The sequence below is a fragment of the Microcebus murinus genome, chromosome 11, assembly GCF_040939455.1.
Source record: "Microcebus murinus isolate Inina chromosome 11, M.murinus_Inina_mat1.0, whole genome shotgun sequence".
Taxonomy (NCBI): Eukaryota; Metazoa; Chordata; class Mammalia; order Primates; family Cheirogaleidae; genus Microcebus; species Microcebus murinus.
The window spans coordinates 55,407,865-55,429,234 of NC_134114.1; the positions used below are offsets into that span (position 1 = coordinate 55,407,865).

The following is a 21,370-nucleotide window of genomic DNA, read 5'->3' on the forward strand; positions in this document are numbered from 1 at the left end:
ACCATGGAATACTGCTCCACTAAAAAGAACAATGGTGAACTATCGCCTCTTATATTATCCTGGACAGAGCCGGAGCCCATCCTTCAAAGTAAAGAATCACAAGAATGGATAAACAAGCACCACATGCACTCACCATCAGATTGGAACTAACTGATCAACACTAAGGTGCTCACATGGAAGTAATATTGTATCAGGTGCTGGTCAGGTGGGGGGTGGGATGAGGGTGGGTAAACTCACAACTAATGGGTGTGGAGCACACTGTATGGGGGAAGGGCACCCTTGTAGCTCTGGCTTGGGCAAGGCAAAGGCATTATGTGTAACCAAAGTGTTTGTACTCCCATAATATTCTGAAAATAAAAAAAATAAAAATAAAGAAAAGAAGTGTCCCTAAGTGACTTCCATTAGCATAGTAAAAATCACGCCCACCTGCACCATGACAGTTTATAAATACCATGACAACACCCAGAAATTGCCTTACGAGGTTAAAAATGGGGAGAGTTCCCAGTTCTGGGAATTCTCCACCCCTTTCCAAAAAAAAAAGAAAAGAAAAGAAAAAACCATGAATATTCCATCCCCCTACTTAACATAAAATTAGGGAATCAGTATAAAAGGGAAAATCTTGTTAAACTCAGGGTCTCCTCCACTCACGGGGTTTGGCCCATTCCTTCTCTGAAATATACTATGCATTAATAAACGTTGACACTTTGCTTGCTTAAAGAAAATAATAATAATAATAATAATGTTATTCTCTTTCTCCACACCATAAACCTTTTTTGAGTCATTTACTTCATTATTCTTCATGCGTTCAGCAAGTGTTCCCACCCCTAGGCCTTCAAGCATGTTATTTTTTCTGGAATGTTCTCTTTTCCACTTATTCAAATGTTGCCCTTTCTTCCAAAAGCCACACTCTTATCTCCTCAGTGACATCTTCTGGATCATTTCCACCCACAGGGATCTTTCTCTCTGGGCTTGGATTATACTTTTCAGACAAATGTTAACACATTCCTCTTGTGTGTATGTCTGTCTGTGTTTCTCATTGAATTGTCTGAGGGTGAGTCCTGAGTATTTTACCTCTTTGTAGCCCTCACAAAGCATGGCACAGTGGTGCTCCTCAAACAGTGTTCTCATGGCATGGATGGGTGGATGGATGGAGGGATGAAAAAAAATTGATATTCCCTTTGATAAAATTTTCTGAGAATCTCAGCTTAAATGTCATGTCGTCTAAGAAAATTTCCATAATCCTACCTCAGTCATTCTCTTATGACATCAACATATGTTAGATCTCTGTATAACCTTTATCACTACCAGAGAATATTATTGCTTGTCCTTCCAACCCCCCATAATACTCTAAACTCCATGGAAATAGGGACTATTCGTCTCGTTCCTCAGTGCTTAGTTAGCATCCGTCTGACACATGGGAGCTACTCAATAAGTATTTGTTGAATGAATGAATGAATGGATGGATGAATTTAGCATCACATTAGTGTAATGAAATCTTTTGGAAAGGACAGCATGCCTAGCAAGGTGTGCATGTAGGTGGGGAGGGCCTGCTAAGAAACCTGGACTTTAAAAAGTTACCCATGATGCATTTAGGACATCTCACACTAATTGAGAAACAAATGTGCCTTGTACCTTGCTTTATATATTGTATATGGTAAAAAACGTTTGCGTGAGTTAATAATTTGTACCCTGACTTAGAATACCTAAAAGATCTAAAGTGCTGTATAAATAGAGCATTTATAGAGCCATGCAGTCTACTATTTAAAGAAAGCTAACATTTAATCATTTGGTAGGCCGGGCATGGTGGCTCACGCCTGTAATCCTAGCACTCTGGGAGGCCGAGGCGGGCGGATTGCTCGAGGTCAGGAGTTCGGAACCAGCTTGAGCAAGAGTGAGACCCCGTCTCTACTATAAATAGAAAGAAATTCATTGGCCAACTAATGTATATAGAAAAAATTAGCCAGGCATGGTGGTGCATGCCTGTAGTCCCAGCTACTCAGGAGGCTGAGGCAGCAGGATGGCTTGAGCCCAGGAGTTTGAGGCTGCTGTGAGCTAGGCTGACGCCATGGCACTCACTCTAGCCTGGGCAACAAAGCGAGACTCTGTCTCAAAAAAAAAAAAAAAAAAATCATTTGGTAAACAAAATTTTTTTTTGCAAGACAATGGATTTTTTTTTTCTAAATCTAGTTTTTCACATGGGGAAAGGGTTAAGGGTTCTACAATAAAGCAGACCCTACAGTGACTTCCCCTACATATAGAAGAAATTTCAGGATCTTCTATCTTCTGTTTCTTTCTTCCTCTTCCAATTTTATTATCCCTGCCTCAGGAGACATGGTCTAGTTATTGGATTTGCTCCCTATCTCTGGTTCCACCAAAGTTAGTCCTGCCTCCATGCCTTTGTTCATGCTGTTCCCTTTGATTGAATAGTTCTAGTCAAGGTCCAATTGACATGTCCTCTTCTCCAGCAATCCTTCCCAATGACCATAACTCCCATGGAAGAATTAAACAGTACCACTTATTTTTGCTCATGTACCTTGACACTCTGTTATTTCTTATGTGTAAGTTCCATCTCCCTGATTGCTCTAGAAGCTCCTTTGGAGTAGGACTGCACTTTGTGTTCCCTTTGTATGTCCTCTTATGTCTGATGATTTTATGAAATGTATTTATAAGACTTTTGAAAATGAATTGTACACCTCTCATAGCCTGACTATTTGTGTCCAGAATTTTGAAGGTGAGTGGCAAGGATGTTCTGGAGCCCTTTGGAGGGCTAGTCCAGCCCCTTCTTGGGGTGTTCTTGTTAATAGGAAGGACAGGTCACTTTCATCCTCAGTGGAGTCCATGTTTGATGATGTTGACCAAAGGAAGTCACATATTGACTAAATCTCTTCCTACTTCTTCTCTGTTTGCATTTTCTACAAGTGGCAAGAGAAAACCATGCTACAGGCCAAATCTTTCTCTTAGTTTCATTTGGTCTATGGCACAATGTCCAAGAAATGATGTACCTATAGTTAAAAATACAACTTACTTTTATTGAAAGAGCTCTGTCTGTAAACCTACTTAGTAGGACTACTTCCCCATGAAAATGGCTCCCTGTGTCTTTTTTTCTTTCTCACTTTCTTTTTGCCTCTCTTTGTGTCTGATTCTGTTAAGTTTTCCTTTGTAAATGTGTATGCATTAATTTCTCTGTCTCCATCTATCTCTGATTCTCTCCCTTTATTTTTTGATCTTCTACTTTTTGTCTGAAGGGAAAAAAATATCAGTGGAAGTTCATAAAAGAAAATATAGTTAGCTAAATTTTTTTTGAGGAATTAGGAAACATTGCAATTATTCATTTACATTGTTTTTTAATGCATTGAAACTTTTCAGAAAAAAATCTTTCTTATTTATATTACTGTATAGTCATGTATGAAACTCAACATATATTCATCCATTTTCCATATTTGTAATCAATCTGTGTATACTATATATTTCCAACCTAACATTATTTCATCTATACACATTTAAATAGTGATATTGTAACATGTTGTATAGTTTTTTGAAGCCATTTCCTAAGTGTTTGATGTCTGAAACATCTCCAGTTTCATTATTGCAAACAACATTGCTACCAGCATCTTTGTACAAATTATTTGTATTCTTTTGGCTTTTCCTGATGTACATTACCAAAAGGAGGATTATCGGGTCAAAGGCATTCACTGATTTTAAAAACTAAAAACACAGAACATAATACTCTATACAATTAAAAATAAACAAAATAACCCTTTCAATTCTGGGCTAGAAAAGTTAAGAAAAGAGAAAGGCAAAAGAGGAAAAAATGGGAGAACATCATTCATTCATTCAACAAATATTTAAGCACCTACTGTATGCTAGGTACTGTTCTAAGAACATGGGATCCATCTGTGAATAAGAAACTAAACCATGCCTGCTCTTGTAGAGCCTATATTTTAGTGGGAGAAGAAAAATGATAAACATAATAATAAATGAGCTAATTATATAATAAGTTGGAAGGTGATGAGAGCTATGAAACAAGGGAAGTTGTAGGCTAAGGGAAATCAGCAGTGGCAGAGGAACAATGGAGGGAGGTGGATTGTGATTCTTAAGAGGTGGGGGAGAGGCATCATTGAGTAGGGGACGTTTGAGCAGAGATGTAAAGGAAGTGAGGAAGTTAGCCATGCAAGTATCGATGAAACTGCATAACAGGCAGAGGGACAATGTCAGATATCATGGAGACACAGCAAGGAGCCCAGTGTGGCTGGGGCAGGTGAGGGGAAGAGAGGGGAAGAGAGGTCATCAGGGCCACATCTCGTAGGGTCTCAGAGGTACTTGTAAGGACTTCAGCTTTCTTATTCTCAAAGGATGCTGTGGAAAGCCTACACTGGATTCACTTTCTTTAAAAGGGCAAAGCTGGACCCATCCTTAACCCCTCACCCAAGTTTTTGGGGTGGGACTAGGGAACTATTGTATTTCTGACAAATTCCTCAGGGTGATTCTGATGTGTATTTAGGTTTAGGACTGCTCGTTCTGCTCAAAACTCCCACAATTCTAAATTAAAAATAGTTGAATAGAAGGAAGTAAAAATTTCGTAGCATCCCTGAATGATGGTGATTTAGAGGCTTTGGCGATTATCTAAGAAATGGAAGCCCAGAGGTTAAGTGACTTGCCCAAGGTTATACAGCTCTAAGGGGCAGACCGGGTTTCAGATTCACCCTTCTAACCCTGAGTTCAATGTATCGTCAGCTGTCCTAAGCTGCCTAATAAACGGTATCATTTTACTTATCAGGTGGTTAGATTTCCAATAAGCTCCACTATTAGGAATATAGTTTGAATCCAGAAGCTCTGTATGGTTGATTGGTTGATTAAATATTTGGTTATCTAAGAATCAATCAGATAGCTGCTATGGTTTTAACCTTTACGATTAAGAAGCATTCAAAATGTATTAATCACATTTTCTGCTTCTTTAAGGCACTCTGTAAGAGCCATACCATCTTAAAATTGGAAGGAACCTTAATTTTTCAGGATCTTGCCATGCCTCTGGGTCATAACTTTAAAGCAAGCTCTTATTTAATCTTTTATAAAACTTATAAAACGTATAAGCCATTCAGGTGACCCTGGGCATATCTGAGGTTTAGTCTTTTTAATATGTTTCTGATTTAGTTTGCTTTCTTTTGATTTCTTGGATATTTTCTGTTGCTAAATTTTTCTCCAGTTAATTAAATTTTTTTTATAACATTGGTTTTCCTGGCCTTATTCTGTAATTTGGGCCTGAGTTTTATCTGCAGTGTCTGAGCTTGGAGGCTTTGCTGTCACCCTGGGTTGCACTGAAGTAGTGAATGGGAATTGGTTCAGAAATCACTTACATGGGCAAAGACTCAGGCCTCAGAACTACACTGCAGAAATGATTTTGGTGAAATTATTTCTCCTCCACTTGCACACTTCTGCAATTTTCAGCAACCGGATCTGTTCCAGCAATGGAGGCAGGTTGCACATTCCCACTGAGAACACTCGGTGGAGATCATAGGGATACACTATTTTTTCTTTACACCAAACCAGAATTGGCAGTGGAAGATGTGTCTGTGCTATTGGCTGCTTTGGGCATGGGAAGAAAAATGTATATCTAGTGCATTTCCCCTTTTATCTTCTATTCGTGGAAAGTAGTTGCATTCAGTGAAAGGCACTGGTCCTAATATGAAATGTTCTATTAACCTACTAAAGCAGCCCTGTCCTGTTTACTGCCTACCTTGAGGTCATCTATTTGTTCAAGGCACAGTTATTATCATTATTTTTATTTTTTTATTTTTTTTGAGACAGAGTCTCGCTTTGTTGCCTAGGCTAGAGTGAGTGCCATGGCGTCAGCCTAGCTCACAGCAATCTCAAACTCCTGGGCTCAAGCGATCCTACTGCCTCAGCCTCCCAAGTAGCTGGGACTACAGGCATTCGCCACCATGCCCGGCTAATTTTTTTTTTTTTTTATATATATTAGTTGGCCAATTAGTTTCTTTCTATTTATAGTAGAGACGGGGTCTCGCTCTTGCTCAGGCTGGTTTCGAACTCCCGACCTCGAGCAATCCACCCGCCTCAGCCTCCCAGAGAGCTAGGATTACAGGCGTGAGCCACCACGCCCGGCATTATCATTATTTTTAATGTAGAAAGTTCAACTTAAATTTGTTTCTGGGTGACTTGGACTTTCATGATTCAGCTCCTAATGTTCTCTTCCAGAAGATGGGTTGTAATTTCTGTTTTTTCATAGTCTTCTCGCCTTCTAAAGCTGCAGTAAGTGGAGTGCTTTTCTCTTTCCTGAGTAGTTTCATCACATTCCTAGAGACTACTCTGAAATAGTAGACATGTGGCATGAGAATTAGCATGGCTCCAAATTTCAATATGTTGAGAGTGTCATTGGCAGCTCCATGAAGGATAATGACTGAAATGGGTATGAGAGAATCACAAATAAGCTTTAGGAGTGAATAAACCCTGACTTGAACATTATATCAGGGATTGGTATGGGGACTAGTGCTTTTGTGATTTAACTGATGTTGTTTGCCCAGGTCCTAAATGGTCCCTTGGAAGTAGAGCAGATGGTAGCTAGTGGGCTTAGGGTTAAATGAATGATTGTCCCCCATCTCAGTCTTGCCCATCTAATGTGGCGTTCTCACAGGCATGGACGGGGCAAGGAAGCATGGCCCCCAGCAGCCTGGAAGGGATCTCGGATGGAGGCTCTGATCCCAGGAAAGAAAGAGTCTTTCAGCTGCTGGCCACATTGCCAGAAAGCGCTTGGCTTAGCTGTCATCCACTAAGGGAAGTGCCTCAGCTGAAGAGAGCCACCTAGCCCAAGACTACTGAGGTGATCTGCATGTAATGGCTCATCTATGCGGGGGATATTAAGGCCCATCCTCTCAGCCCCAGGACAACTCCGAAGCCTCATTTCAGCTTTAGATACTCCCTGCAGGGGTGCCTGAGGCAAGGTCAGTTTCTCCCTCTGCTCAAATTTTCCCCTCTCCCTTTCTATCCTTCCACAAACACTGATTACAAGAACACTTCCTAATAAACCTTCTTCTGCCTGCTAAACACCATCCCAGAATCTGCTTCTAGGGAAGCCAACCTATGCAGAAATTTTATGAGCAATTTGACTGCCCATTAGAAAATATAACATAGACTTTTTCCAGAGTAGCTGGAGATGCACTTTTCGTATTATGAGAAAGAGAGAGAAAAAAAGAGAAGAAAAGCAAAGGTAGAAGAATAAGGTTAGACTAGCTCTTTATGTCTCAATGTGGGGTTGGGGGTGACACTTTGCTACTCTATGAAGGTTAAAAGCCATCATTTGAAGTCTTCATCCAGTCATGCCAAGAGTTGACGGTACGAGGAAAGAAAGGAAGAGAAAAATGAAAGAAACTATTTAAAATTGCATACTTCTTTGTGCTTTGCGTTAAGACTGTGCTTTTGCCCTTGCCCTTATAAGCACGTGTAGATAAAGTCCTTTCTTAGGCCATCTCTATCTCCCTGTGCCGTGTGGCAGTGGGCAGGAATGACTGAGGGAACCAATGACTTAGTGGGCAGTGGTGCCTTACACCTGTAACCCAGATTTCACAGTGGGGGAAGTATGGATAGCAGCCTTGCTCCTAAAGGCATTCTCATTCTCCCCTGAGTGCGCTTGCTACCTAACCCCTCAGTAAGGGGAATGAGGGAAGGCATTTTTGACTGCCCAGCCCAGAGTGTGAGGAACAGCAGTGGGCAATGGGAGGCTGGCTGGGCTAGGAGCCAGGGTGAAAATCTAGTGGCACCCAAGGACCAGGTGAAAACTCTGGGAGAGAAAGCCAAGAACCATGCAGACAGCTTCTTTCTGTTCTTTCCTTGGCTCTTAGGGGGAATTTGTGTGTTTAAAAGTTCATTTGCTGCAGGAACTCCCATTCTTGGTATGAACTTCCAAATGAAGCGAAGACATGGAATGGGCTTCTGAAGACTGGGTCACTATCTGGCTCAGCTTCGGAGTAGGTGAGGTGGGGCTGGGGAGAGAACTGTCTTATGAAAGCATGAGGTCTTTCCTAACCCCTCTGAGTGTATTCAGAGGCCAGCAAATGCCATAGATGGGCCTGGGCTGTAGGGTCCCCAAAATTTCAGGAGCTGCATCCTGGTGGTTAGCTCAGGGATGTATGAAAATGTGTTCGTGGAAAGTGAGAGGCTTGTTGAGGTGCTGCTCAGGCCACACAGCCCTTCAGGGCCTGGCCCCGGGTGTGTGCCCGCAGGGGACGAGGGGCTGGGGCGTCTGTGGGGGGTAGTGGTGGTGGTGGACGGCGTCGGGTCGAGTGCAGAAGGGACGAGGCCTCGGGACAGCGGAGGAGGAGCGCGGGCAGGGCGCCGAGGCGTGGTGCGGGCTGCCGCGCACAGGGGCCGGTGGCGGAGCCGAGCCGCGGGCACGCTCTGCCCAGGCGGGAGAGCTCGGGGAGCGGCGGGCGGGGCTGAGGGGCGCAGCGGGGCCCGAGCGGCGGCGGCCGCGGAGCGGGGGCACCTGGGGAGGAAGGAGGGTGGGGCGAGGGCGGCAGGGGCGCAGGCTGGAAGTGGGGGAAGAAGGGGCAGGCAGGCGGGCAGGCGGGCGCCCTGGCCCCGGGCGCGGGCGCGGGAGCCCGGCGAGGTGGAGCTGGGCGGCGGCGGGGGCCGAGCCGCGGGAGGAGGGGAAGGCGGAGGCGCGGGGAGCGTGTTTGGGGCGCCGCGGCGGGGAGGGTGGCGGCCGCCGGTGCGCGCGGGGCGCTGTGTGTGCGCGCTTCCCCGCTCGGGGAGGAAGATGGCCCAAAAGGGAAAGTTGGGGTGACGCGCGCGGCCCCCGGAGGCTCGGCTGGGGGAACCGCGGCGAGCCCGACGGAGCGGCGGCCAGACAGGCCGGGGGGCGCGCAGTCCGGGCGCCGCCGCGCCCGCCCCCTCACTGCAGGTGGCAGCGGGTGCGCTGGGTCCCGGCGGCCGCGGGCGCGGGCGGGCGCGCGAGGGAGCCCGGCCGAGGGATGGGCTGCGCCCCCAGCATCCATGTCTCGCAGAGCGGCGTGATCTACTGCCGGGACTCGGACGAGTCCAACTCGCCCCGCCAGACCACCAGCGTGTCGCAGGGCCCCGCGGTGCCCCTGCACGGCCTCTTCGTCCAGACCGACGCCGCCGACGCCATCCCCCCGAGCCGCGCGTCGGGACCCCCCAGCGCCGCCCGCGTCCGCAGGGCTCGTGGCGAGCTGGGCAGCGGCAGCAGCTCGGGCTCCGCAGCCCCCGCCGCGACCACCTGCAGGGGCCGGCGGCGCCACTGCTGCAGCAGCGCCGAGGCCGAGACCCAGACCAGCTACACCAGCGTCAAGGTAAATGCGGGCGCCCGCACGGGCTGGTGGGGGCCGCCCGCCCCGTCAGAGCGGGGCTCGCACGGGTCGGGGACTCCGACGGAGGAGCCGTGACGCGGTTGGTTTGGAGAGGTTATCACTAAGGAGTTTACTTTTCATTTGTAGGGGTGATGAGGCCCTGGAAATGTGGGTAGAAAACCCCTTGAGGGGTCCTAGGAGCGTCCTCAGCTGCTCCTGGGGGACGGGGTGGAGAAGGGAGCGCAGAGGGAAGCAGGTGGCTGGCCGCTTCCTCCTTGAGGGCAGGAATGCTGTGGCTCGTTTATGCCAGAGGAGGGGTGGGCATCATTGAGAGCATTCGGTGGCGAGTCCTATTGAATGAGATCCGAGCACTGAGCTGGCTTTGCCTGCCTTGTGGGTGAGCGGTGCAGACGCAGTACCAGGATAAATAGTGCCCCATATTCAGATTTTTACCTGGGAAAACCGGCCAGGCTGGAGTCCAAGCGAGCGGCAGGGATTTGTGAATGAAAGATCATCGTGTTTGGGTTTTGAGAAGAGATGTAGGAAAGGAGCAGAGGAGAACCTGTTGTTTGTCACTTTAACGTTTCTCTGGGTTGGCTGCGTCCTGGACATAATTGAGAGAACCGGGCGACGAGTTTGGGGTGTCAGCAGAGCTGCGTGGCTGCCAGTGCAGTGCAGCTGTCCGAGGATGAAGATCCTGCACATACCATCTGATCTTTCAGGAAAGTGGAATTTTGAGGAAGTGGAAAAAAATTGTTTAAATGGTTAAGCAGCCACTAGATATTTCTTAGTGATAGAGAAAAATGATTATTCTAATAGAGCCCTCCTGCATGTTCTCAAGGTGCGGTTAAATCTAAGAGGCTTTTCATTGTGTGAATCTGAGCACTGGGCCTTTCTTACAGCAAACAGCATGACAGTGGCACATCCCATTGTGCAGAGGGAAAAATACATCTCTATGACTCTTAATGATAGATAGAATCGCAGCGTTTACATGGTCAGTAGATTACCAAGAACCATTCCACTGATTGTTTGGCAAAACCACAGTTGTATATTTATAGTTAAAAACTTGGTCTTTGGCTGAAGGCAGCCCATGGTGGAGGAGCGAGGTGAGGAATAGCATGTCCTGGCTTCAATCTAGAAGTCCAAAAGCACCTGATTTTTTTTTTTTAACAGTATCTGATTTTGTAACATGAAGGTTGGCTGTTTATTTGTAGATGTAGTGTTTCTCTGGTAATAATCAATCACCATAATTAAAAATACCTGCACTCGAATGAAGCTTGGCTTTATAGCAGCACAATTTACAATTGCAAAGATGTAGAAACAACCCAAGTGCCCATCAATACATGAGAGTGGATTAATAAAATGTGGTATATGTATACCACGGAGTACTATTCACCTATAAGAAACAATGGTGATATAGCACCTCTTGTATTTTCCTGGATAGAGCTGGAACCCATTCTATTAAGTGAAGTATCCCAAGAATGGAAAAATAAGCACCACATGTACTCACCAGCAAATTGGTATTAATTGATCAGCACCTAAGTGGACATTTAGGAATACCATTTATCAGGTGTCCTGCAGGGGGGGGGATGGGTATATACATACATAACGAGTGCAGTGCGTACCATGGGGTGGGTGGACACACTTGAAGCTCTGACTCGTGGGGGGAGGGGGAACAAGGGCAATATACGTAACCTTAACATTTGTACCCTCGTAATATGCTGAAAAAAATAAAAAAAATAAAAAAAGAATCATACGGCAAAAAAATACCATTTATTGAGTACCTACTATGTGCCAGGAATAAGCTTTCTCTTTTAACTATTGAGTGTTAGCAGTGTGATGGTAGCAAAAAATATCCAAAGGCTGGAGATCTGGATTAATGACAGTTACCCATTTGTGACAGAGGCAGGAGCTGAGCACTACCCCTGCTTTTGTCAACTTCCCCCCTCCTCCCTGCTTACATAAAGTTAGCTTTAGGAGGAATTTTAGGGGATTCAAATGTTACTTTTGGTGAAATCCTTAAATTGGGATGTTATCAATAAAAAGTATTTTTTTGCCTTATAGCTGAAGACCTGAAGCAGGAGTTCAGAATGGTAACAGCTCATGAACTCTGTGATACTGTTTTTAGTTAGTTGCTCAAGAGAAATTGTGTATATTTTGCCCTTCAGAGTAACAAGAACTTCAGTTTAGTACCTGGCAACTGTAGCCATTCCATGTTTGTTCAGTGAAAGAAAGAGTAATGAATGAACCCATTCTCTATGTTTTAATACTTCCCTCAAGAGGCTACTTCGAGATCAAATGGAGTAAAAACTGGAGGGAAAATGAGTTCCAATTATTACCAGCTAGTATAAACTTGTATAAATCTCATTGCTACTCAGCTTAAGTGTTACAAGGCTTGACCTGGGTAGGAATTGAACTCATTTTGCTTTATCAACAAGTTTCCCAAGTAAAAGCTCAATTCATTCCAACCTGTTACTAAGAATGTTGGAAATGAAATTGCTAGTTCAGTAATTCAACACTACTTTGCATTGTGTGGATCTCAGAAACTGTATATATGGAAATAAATTTGATACCAGAGTTATTTTATACAAACCATATAGAATTATTGTCACAGAATTGCCCTAATATATTGAATAATATCCTTTTAGGCTGTGTGACTCACTGTTATCTTTTTCAGTCTTAAAGTTCACATGCTCTATGCCCTTTTGTGGATGAGATAACTTTAGAGAAACTTTACTTTCATTTCTTTTTAGAATAAGAATTCTTTTTTCTTAAGAGTTGGGGATAGTTGCTAGCCATGTGTCTGCCACCCCTCTCCAAAATGCTCAGGTGGAAAAGTAAAATTGTTGCCATTTGGTTCTGTTTCCAGCAGTGGTTGGTTGCAATAGTCCCCCTCCCCTTTTAACATCAATTATACACCATATCCTCATTATCTAGTTGGCTTTTGGTATTCCCCAGAGTGCAAAAATGTTTGCTTGATCTTGTTGTCTTTTCTAGCAATAATTCATCTCATTAAGCTTTTAGAATGATGAAGCATTATGATGTCAAACATGATGTCAACAGGAACCTTCCTGAATACCTAATTTACAAAAAAAAAAAAAAGATTATAAACATTAATAATTCATGTGCAGTACAGTGATCACATGGGTTTTCATTTCTGGTAAGAAGTTAGATTTGCCTCCCAGTTGCTGTAAAAATGCAACTTCCTAGCAATTTCTCTCCCTCTCGCTTGTCTTTTTAAAAATAGTACTCCAACAGGAGAATCCTACAGGATGCTCACTCTTGATATTGTGCCAGTTTTGTAGTTCTTGTTCAGAAATCCTCAGAGGAGATGAAGAACCTGGGATTCTTACAAGTCTTTTCTCATACCGGCTGTTTCTGCTTGGGAGTGTCCAGGACCAGGTAGCCAGCTGTAGAAAAGAGTCTTTATTGACAATACTGTCAATTTGCTGTGACCTCTGTGTAGGTTAACTATTTTGTCAATCAGGCACAGAAGGTTGTTAGTCTCCACATGTCTTTGCACTGATAGGCAACATCGTCAGTTTCCTCCTTTCTCTCCATACATTGTGCTCATTCATTCATTCAGTTAGCATTTGTGCCAGGCTCTGTTGTAGGTGCTCGGGGTTCAGGGAGTATCTGTGAAATTTGGTGAGCAAAGCCTAATGAGGAGGGCAAATGTCTTATAAAGACTGTGCCTAAACCAGTTATTATGACTTCTACATTATGTGTTCCATGACATTCTAGAATCAGAAAAGTAGATATTTTTCTGACCTTATGGTAAATAATAATGAGATTTTATTGGAGGAAGGGACAGAACTATTTTGGAAAAAGTCATTTTTGTTTGTTTTCTAAGTGTTTCTAAGTTTCTAAGTCAAACTTTAGTGTGCATCAGAATTACCCAGTGAGTTTATTAAAATACAGCGTGCTGGGCCTCACTCCCAGAGTTTCTGATTCAGTAGGTCTTGGGTGGAGCCTAAGAATTTGAATTTCTGACAAGCTTCCAAGAAGATACAAGTATTGCTGATTCAGGAATCACACTTTAAGAATCACTGCTTTTAAATTAATTAAATTGTCTATTTGTTGACCAGATGAATTAGATGGGGCCACCTCTAGCAGGGTGTGTGGTACCACATTGCCTATATTTGGGGTACTAGTCATAGCCCTGCCTTCGTATTAGTTTACTTTTGTGCAGGAAACCTGCCATCTTAATTAATGAGGACAAACTTGGAGCCTCCAAGGCTGGCTGGAAAGTCTGTAAGTGGAGAGAGTGCTGGACCATGTAGCCAACTCTGGTTTCTTGAGGTTCAGGTCTCCATAGGAGCCCTTTGGGTTTGCACAGATGCCAGTGTCTTGCTTTGCTGTCATAACTCCTCACCTGCCTCTGTCCTGGTGGGTTTATGTCTTGCATGACAGGGAAACTGCAAAGCAAGGGAGGAGACTAAAACAGGGTTGGATGTCCCACAAAACAGGTACATATTCTGTTCTTAGCTCTTAGAATTCTTGCTAGTACTTTCACCATCATTTCTAATTTTAAAATGGAGCATGAAATTTAATAAGCTCAAGTTGAGTTCTGCAAGTCAATCTAGCAAAACTCAACTTTACCTTCTGCCATTGCACATTTTGCTACCATTTCATCTCTCTTCCTTCTCCCAACATGTAAATTAGAGCAAGTTGAGTGCATTTTCCTAATTTGTACTGCTTTCTTCAGTAGTTACACTAATTTATAAGGACTATCAGGTAAATCTTCCTTTTGACTTTGTGAAATAATTCCTTAAGAAAGCAACATAGTGCATGCTGCTAGCTTTTCAGAGATAATGTAGTTTCTACTGAGATTCCCACCCTGGTGACTAGGCCTGGGCTACAGCAGGACAGGGAGTGCTGGTGAGGACAGGGCAGTTCCCTGGTGTTGGGTGAAGGCTAGGAATCAAAGTAGGAAGGAGGGAATGGGCCCCATAGAAGCAGGTGGGAAGACAGAGTCCAGAGTTTAAAAAACCAGCAAAATTGGGAAGGAGCAGGTGAGAACTTTGGGGTGAGGTGGGCAAGTAAAATCTAGAATTTTAGGGTTCAGCAAAGGTTGAACCAGATTGCAACTTTTGATTGGGAAATAGAAGCTATTCTCTTTCTGTTCTTCTTGGGGCTCTCTGCAGAGTATAAAAAGCTCAGGGCCACAGGACGTGTGGTGACCCATAAGAAGGCTGTAGGTAACCCAGTAAACCATGTACCAAACAAGGCCAGACCAACCAACCAGGCCTTCCTTGTACCTTGATCAGACAGAGTCTGGGCAGGAAACAGGTGGCACACCCAGAGGGTTTAACTGAAATTAAGGAGGGGAATGTTTAAGCTGTGTTGGTGGAATGAAGGAAAGCCAGTGAGTGATACTGAAGCACCCTAAGACCAGAAAAAGAGGGAGCTGTTAGCACCCTAGAAGAGTCAAGGGAAGGGAGTGGTTATGGGAACCCAAGAAACAAGCCTATAGGACAGGGAAGCCCTCAGAAGCTGTGGCCTTAAGGAGGAATGGGCCGGGAGGGCTGAGGGACTAAATGTTCCACACCAGCATCCCCCTGTCGTCCATCTCCTGTCTGTCCCTCTCTTTGGCCAAACACGTCAGGAAATCAGAGGGAAAAGGAGCCTGTTGATTGGGGTTTCCAGGGTACAGGCAGGGTGGAGAGGTGGTCTGGAGGGGCAAATGGTAAATATCCTGAACATATCCCAAAGGTTCACTGGGGACAAGTGTTCAGAGATGTTCAACTTTGTTAGAGCCACCTCGGTATAGATAAACTCAAATTGAGAAGGGCAGTTTTGATGATTGTCTAAAATAATAGCAATTTTTAAAAAAATGACCACTTAATCCATTGTTTACATTTCCTGTTTAATGACTGCTGACATTAAAATATGTCCAATTATCTTGGTTGGAGACTTCTAAGTTACTGCTGTAAACATATCCTCCTCTTCAGTTCACCCTCCCCGCTGACTCTGCTGAGACGTGTTTCTGTGGTCTGCCCCTTGCCCTCTGCTCTCCTCCCCATCCTGAACTCCAAGCCCAGGGCTGGGCCAGGGAGAGGAAGCACTGTTCCTGTTGAGAGGCTGGGGAGCCAGCCTCATCAGTTTATTCCATGTTTTCTCAATTTGTACTTTCCTGAGCTCTAAAGCTTCTCTCCACACACTCAAAAAGTTTAAAAATAAATGAATTTTACTATATGTTTATAAGCTTATGTTTTCAATAAAGCATATGTATATTTAGTATATATTTTCAAATACTAAAATGTGTCTAGGTGTTTCCTTTATCTTACAATGGAAGTCTTGGTAGTTACTGTGTTTTAAAAGAAGACACTGCTTTTTAACAAGGTGTAGTATATATTAGTTTAGAAGTGGTTTTTGATGGCCCCTTCCCCATTTTTTCTCTTCTTCCATTGGTAGATAAAAGCCAGCCTTTATATGGAATTTTTATGCTTTACTTTTTACCATTGACTTCTTTCACCTCCTCCTTTCTGCTTCCTTAGGGATATCCACAGAAAAATAGTTCCTGAAGTAGAATTATCCTACTCTGCTGAAAATTTGCTTTAAGAAGCTTACTATAATAAAAAATCAAGAAGCTGTTTTACTTTTGGATAATCCATCAGTGAAAGAAAGAATATTTCATGGTTGTCTCTTGTTTCCAAGGCGATTCAAGTTTTCATGCATGGTTTGTACATTTTGCAACAAAGTAAACAGGGTAGATATAATAATATTAGCTATTATTTATGTCCTTGCTATTTGCTGAGCATTCGATATACATTGTTTTTCACCTAATCTACATTACTTTACCTAACCAAACTAGGAGCTACAAATTACTATTTTCATTTTGAAAATGAGGCTGCAAGAGGTGGGATAAATTGCTTAAGGTGAGGGCTAAAATTTGAAGGCAAGATTGAATTTAACTGCAAGATTCTTAACCGCTGAGTTTTATTGCCTCTCACCACAGGATCCCATCCCATAAGTGCTTGACTCACACCTGTGGATACACAGCCTGGAGGCCCAGGTGTGGCTGGTCCTGGAACTCTAGTTATTTAGGGCAGAGAAGTGAGAATCAGGTGGAGGGCAAGGGAGTTAGCTGGGGCCCCGGGGAAGGAGGACCTGGGGAGTGAGGTTTTTCCAACTATGAATCCACCCGGCAGCCCTTCTATCAGGTTAAACTGGAGTGCTGTTTTGAGGTGAGTAGAAAATATAAAATGCATACAAACTTTGACACACTTTGGCACAACGCTGAACACGGTGCTTGGCACTTTGTAGGTACTGTACAAATATTATCTGCTCTTATTATTGCTATTAGAACTAGTTTGGTAATTACAATGAGATTTTGGTTATTTAGATTTAGACAGTTTTGAAACACCTAATTGCTTTTTATTGGAAAATGTATCCTGCACTTTCGAGTAGGTTGATTGGGCCAACATAGATGGCTAACCTGATTTATGTAGAGATGTATTATCCTCCAACTTTGAATGCTACTGCCACAGACATGGGAATTGAATTGAATTTTCAAAGGAGACAACATGGTAGAATCTTGCCAGTCCAAAGCCCAAGTTGGGGATTGGGTTCCGTGACTGTTGGGCCTGTATTAAGCAGAATTTAAAGGTCTAGGCCATGCAGTTATCTTGGGGTGGTTCCATATGGAATTCTTTTTGGTGTAAGCCTATAATCTGAAGCCTGGGTTGATAATCATGCTTAGAACCATTTTGCATGACCTCTGTTGGTTTTTGTATTGTTGGGTGCTGATAGCATTTTTTGGGTGCTGTCAGGTGTAGTACATTGTTGGGAAAATGATACAGTGTAAATCTAAAACCTGTTTTCTCTCTAATGATTAGCTAATGATTAGTTCCAGGGACTTAGTTGCCTGTGTGAATCACAAAATTGAGAGAAGACCCTGAATTTTGGGAACTTTTATAGGAAAATAAGATTTTTTAAAGCAACCTATAACATAGGGTAACATATGAAAAAAGAAGGTACTGTCTTTTTGACATAAGAACTACAAATTACATTAATGTTTTGCAACTGGAAGGTAATGACAGGAGTTCAGGCTAGGTCAGGCTTTTGTCTACTAAGGGTTCCTGCTGAGGGAGCTTGGAGCAAGAGCAATGGCCACATGGAGAGAAGACATTTATGAAGGCCAGTGGTGACCCAGCATCCCAGACCTCACCCACTAGTTGTCATTGGGCCATATGGGACATGGTCATTTTCAGCTTAAAAACTGGTCAGTGTTCTCGGCCAAGAAACTGGATAACTGTAAGGAAAGCAAAAGCCACCACCAATAGTGTTTTGAGCTGAGCCTTAGTTAGAACTAGAAATCTCTCTTCTCCCACAAATAAGAGAGTGATAATCAAAAGAATGAGGGCCAAATAAAGCCTGAACAGAGCAAAGGATCAGCTTCATCAATGGCCGTGCAAAGCACTTGGTTGATGCCACCTTTCATCCTAGAGTCTGCCATGTGCATGCTTGGACATAGTCACTCACTCACACACACCCCTCTGCTCTGAGAAGCGTGGCTGGGACAGAAGGCTTAGGCAGACAAGTCTGCAATTGGCTTCCTGCTCTCCTCTGACATGATCTACCAGGCTGAGTCTGGAACGCCAGTTCCAGGACCCCTCCCCCATTGAAGCCTGATAGGCCCTCCTGTCCCTGTGGTTGCTGCCCTGCCCATCTACCTAGCCACACACGGAGCCCAGGGTGACCTCGCCAACATCCAGTACCTTTCTCTGCAGTGATCTGGCTTGCTAGGACCCTGAGGTCTTGTGGCCAGCCCGACTCTGACTGCAGTCTCCATCCCTTTGAAGAAGCGGTGAGGGCAGGAAGTGTGGTCCAGTTAGCCTGCCCTCCCTGAGGGCCGTGGTAGAGGGGAGTTTTGCACTTGCTCTCTCCTCCCCTTTGTTGAGATTTTTAAGAAAGACTGAAGGAAATAGGGCAAAAGGCCAGAACCTCTACTGTGTGTCAAAGGTGAGTACTTTGAATCCTAGAGAACAATCAGGGAATGCTGTGGATTAACATAAAAGGCAACGTTCACTTTTGTGGTAGACCATCTGACAAAAACTAGTTTTTGTATACCTAGTATTTATGTAGTATTTTTATGCCTAGTTTGGCATTGGGAAAGGATTTCCATACAGAAACAATGTTATATGTGGCATTTAGGTTTCTAGGTTAGCCCAAAAAAGTTTTTAACCCATTATGTGTTTGGAACGTATTTACAGTGTTGAAACAGTACTGCTGTGAAAGAAACGTAAAATTGAATTAGAATTAGTGAGTTTTTTTGGTATGTCCTTTGAGAGAAGCGGGTTTAATTAGAGGGTGATGAAGCAAATGAGGGAGAACTTGTGAAGTTCCTTTGGGGAATAGTTATCTTTAGCGATCCTTGTGCTCTGAGATGGTAAGGGGCCCAGGTGTTGTTGTTAACCTCACGTTGCTGGGGTAGAAGCTGAGGCGTCGGGAGTTCAAGTGGCTTGGCCAAGATCACACAGCTAGGAATCAAGAGCTGCATCTGCAAAACTGTCCTATTTTCATTGTGCTATTTTACTTCCAGGTAAAAAGGGGCATGTCTAGTTTCTTTGAGGCACCAATTTTCTGTTTCATCTGCAAATATTTCATTATGTATCTTTTAATTATAATACTCTCTTAAAAAAAAAAAAACAGTCCCCAAACCATTGTGCACCAAAAACTTAATGGTTACTTAATATCAATCACATGTTTCTAATTGCCTTATCAATTCTTTTATTATTTGTTGGTTTCCAAACAGTAAATCCACTCGTTGCAACTGGTCAATATCAATATGTCTCTTAAGTTTCCTATTTTTTTGGAACTAAACTTTGAAGTCTGGAAATATTTTGGAATATATTTTACAATTACAATACATCCCAGCATGGACTGGCCACATTTTACATGCAAAATGGCCACACAAGTAGCTACCATGATGGAAGAAGGCAGAAAGAATGGGAAACTTCACATCAGGATGATAAGTCAAACTGTTACAATTTGACATTGTAACTTAACGAGTCTAGCGCAGTAGTTGTGTTGGTTGTCTCTTGGTTCTCAGCTCCATTTTTGCTTTTCCATATTTTCCTTTCTATCATATGGGGCTAGAAGTCTACAAACTACATCTTCCAGATTCCTTTGCCAGATGGTCTCCTCTTAGATTCTGCAGGTAGGAGTTACTGGCAGGAAGTTGGAATGTGGGAGAAAGGAAGCAGCAATAGCAGTGGCTCTTGCTAAGTGTTGGTGCTGCTGCTGCCTGAACGGGGATGGCGCCATTTAGTTTCTCTAGCTATGCCTTTGTCTTCCTTTTGCTCTTCCATACCTTCCAACACCTTTGTAAACAGTTCTCTACACTGGTATTTCTCTTCTTAATATATGTTAAGTGGTTTTTGTTTTTCTCACTAGACACTAGGGATCTGAAGTCAGAGAACTAGGTTAAAATCTCATGTATACCAGCTACCTAGTTGTGTGATTCTTTAATTTTCAATTTGGTTCTCTGTCTTAAGGGGAATAGTAAAAATTCTATCATAGAGTTTCTGTAAGGATATAATTAATATATTTACCATTGTTAGTTTTGAACAATAAGTATTGCTTTTTATTGATAACAATATGTAAGTCAATTTATGAAGACTAATCATTTTAACATTTTTTTTATTATGGAAAAGTTCACATTGTATACAAAAGTAAAGAGAAGAATATAATGAAACTTTATGTATACATCTCCCAGCTTCAACAGTTACAAAATTAAGAATTAACATCACTCTTTTATTTATACCACCCACTCTCCCCCTCTACTCTGGGATTATTTTAAAGCAAATCTAAAACATCCTATTATTTCAGCTGTAACTATTTCAGCCTGTCACTTTAAAAGAGAAGGACTGTTTAAAACATATAACCAGAACAGTATTAGCATACCCCTGAATTAAAATAATTTCTTAATATCACCAAATACCAAGACCGTGTTCAAATTTCCCTAATTATCTCATAAATGTTTTCATTGACAATATTTTTTGTTTGAATCGTCTTTGAATAAGACCCACCCATTATAATCAGTTGATATGTTTCTTAAGAATCTTTTAATCTGCTGGTTCCTCTTCCTCTCTTTCATTCCCCCTTACAATTTGTTTGTTGAAGAAACTGGGTCATTTGTCCAGCAGAGTTTCCCACAGTCTGGATATTGCTGATTACATTCCTGTGGTATCATTAACCACATTCTTCTGGTCCTGTATTCCCTGCATATTGGTAGTTAGATCTAGAGGCTTGATAGGATTCAAGTTTACTACTTTTTCTTTTGGGGAAGAGTACTTTATAGGTGGTGTTATGCAACTCCATCAGGAGGCCCCTGATACCTGGTTGTCTCTCTTTTTGTGATGTTAGCAGCCACTGATGGTGATCATTATTAGATCCCTTAATTCCTGAGCGGTTGCAAAAGCTACCATTGTTTCTATAATACTTCTGCAAAGAGAATCTTCCTTCTACCAAATAGTTGGTTATCCTGCGTAAAGTTCACATGGGAAAGGCAGGGCAAATGTTTAATTCTTCTTTTCTGTTTACTAGTTTTCAAAATAATGAATTGGTTTTCTAGCATCCTCCAATGGTGTTTATAGTATTGTTATAAACTTATCACTTTGTAAATATTAGATGTGTCCTAGTCCATTGCAGTTACTGTCCTTACTGATGCTTGGTTGTCCCATCTTTGTGTACTGGCAGGGGCCATGTTGTCTCCCATGTCCTTTTCATAGTACTCCAGTAATGTTTGATAGATTTCTTGCTTTTGGTTTGACAAAATGTTCCAGGCTTGTTATGTTCATTCCCTGTCCCTAATCTAGACTCAGTCTTTTCTCCCAGAGAACCTAATTCTTTTTATTGAAAAATGGTATTTAAAGGCATGATCCGGAGTATTCATTGCTAATGGGCTAGTCATTGTTTCTGGGCCTTTAAAGTGGACATGGCCAGGAAATAAATACGTTCGAAAGATAAAAATGTACCATGAGTTTATACTTTTATGTCCAGTTCAAATTTAGGACTACAGGGCTTTTCTTTAACCTCATCAG

General features: G+C 42.9%; 1 protein-coding gene across 4 annotated transcripts in view; it reads left to right on the forward strand.

The window, feature by feature from the left end:
- Positions 1-8,709: 8,709 nt before the first annotated feature.
- PDE8B (phosphodiesterase 8B) overlaps positions 8,710-21,370 on the forward strand; it is a 200,073-nt gene continuing 187,412 nt past the window's right edge. For all 4 annotated transcript variants that reach the window (XM_012738330.2, XM_012738332.2, XM_012738331.2 and 1 more), the window contains exon 1: positions 8,710-9,323. In XM_012738330.2, coding sequence (XP_012593784.1) covers positions 8,985-9,323 — 339 coding nt within the window. In that variant the 5' untranslated portion in view covers positions 8,710-8,984. The remainder of the gene's footprint in view (positions 9,324-21,370) is intronic.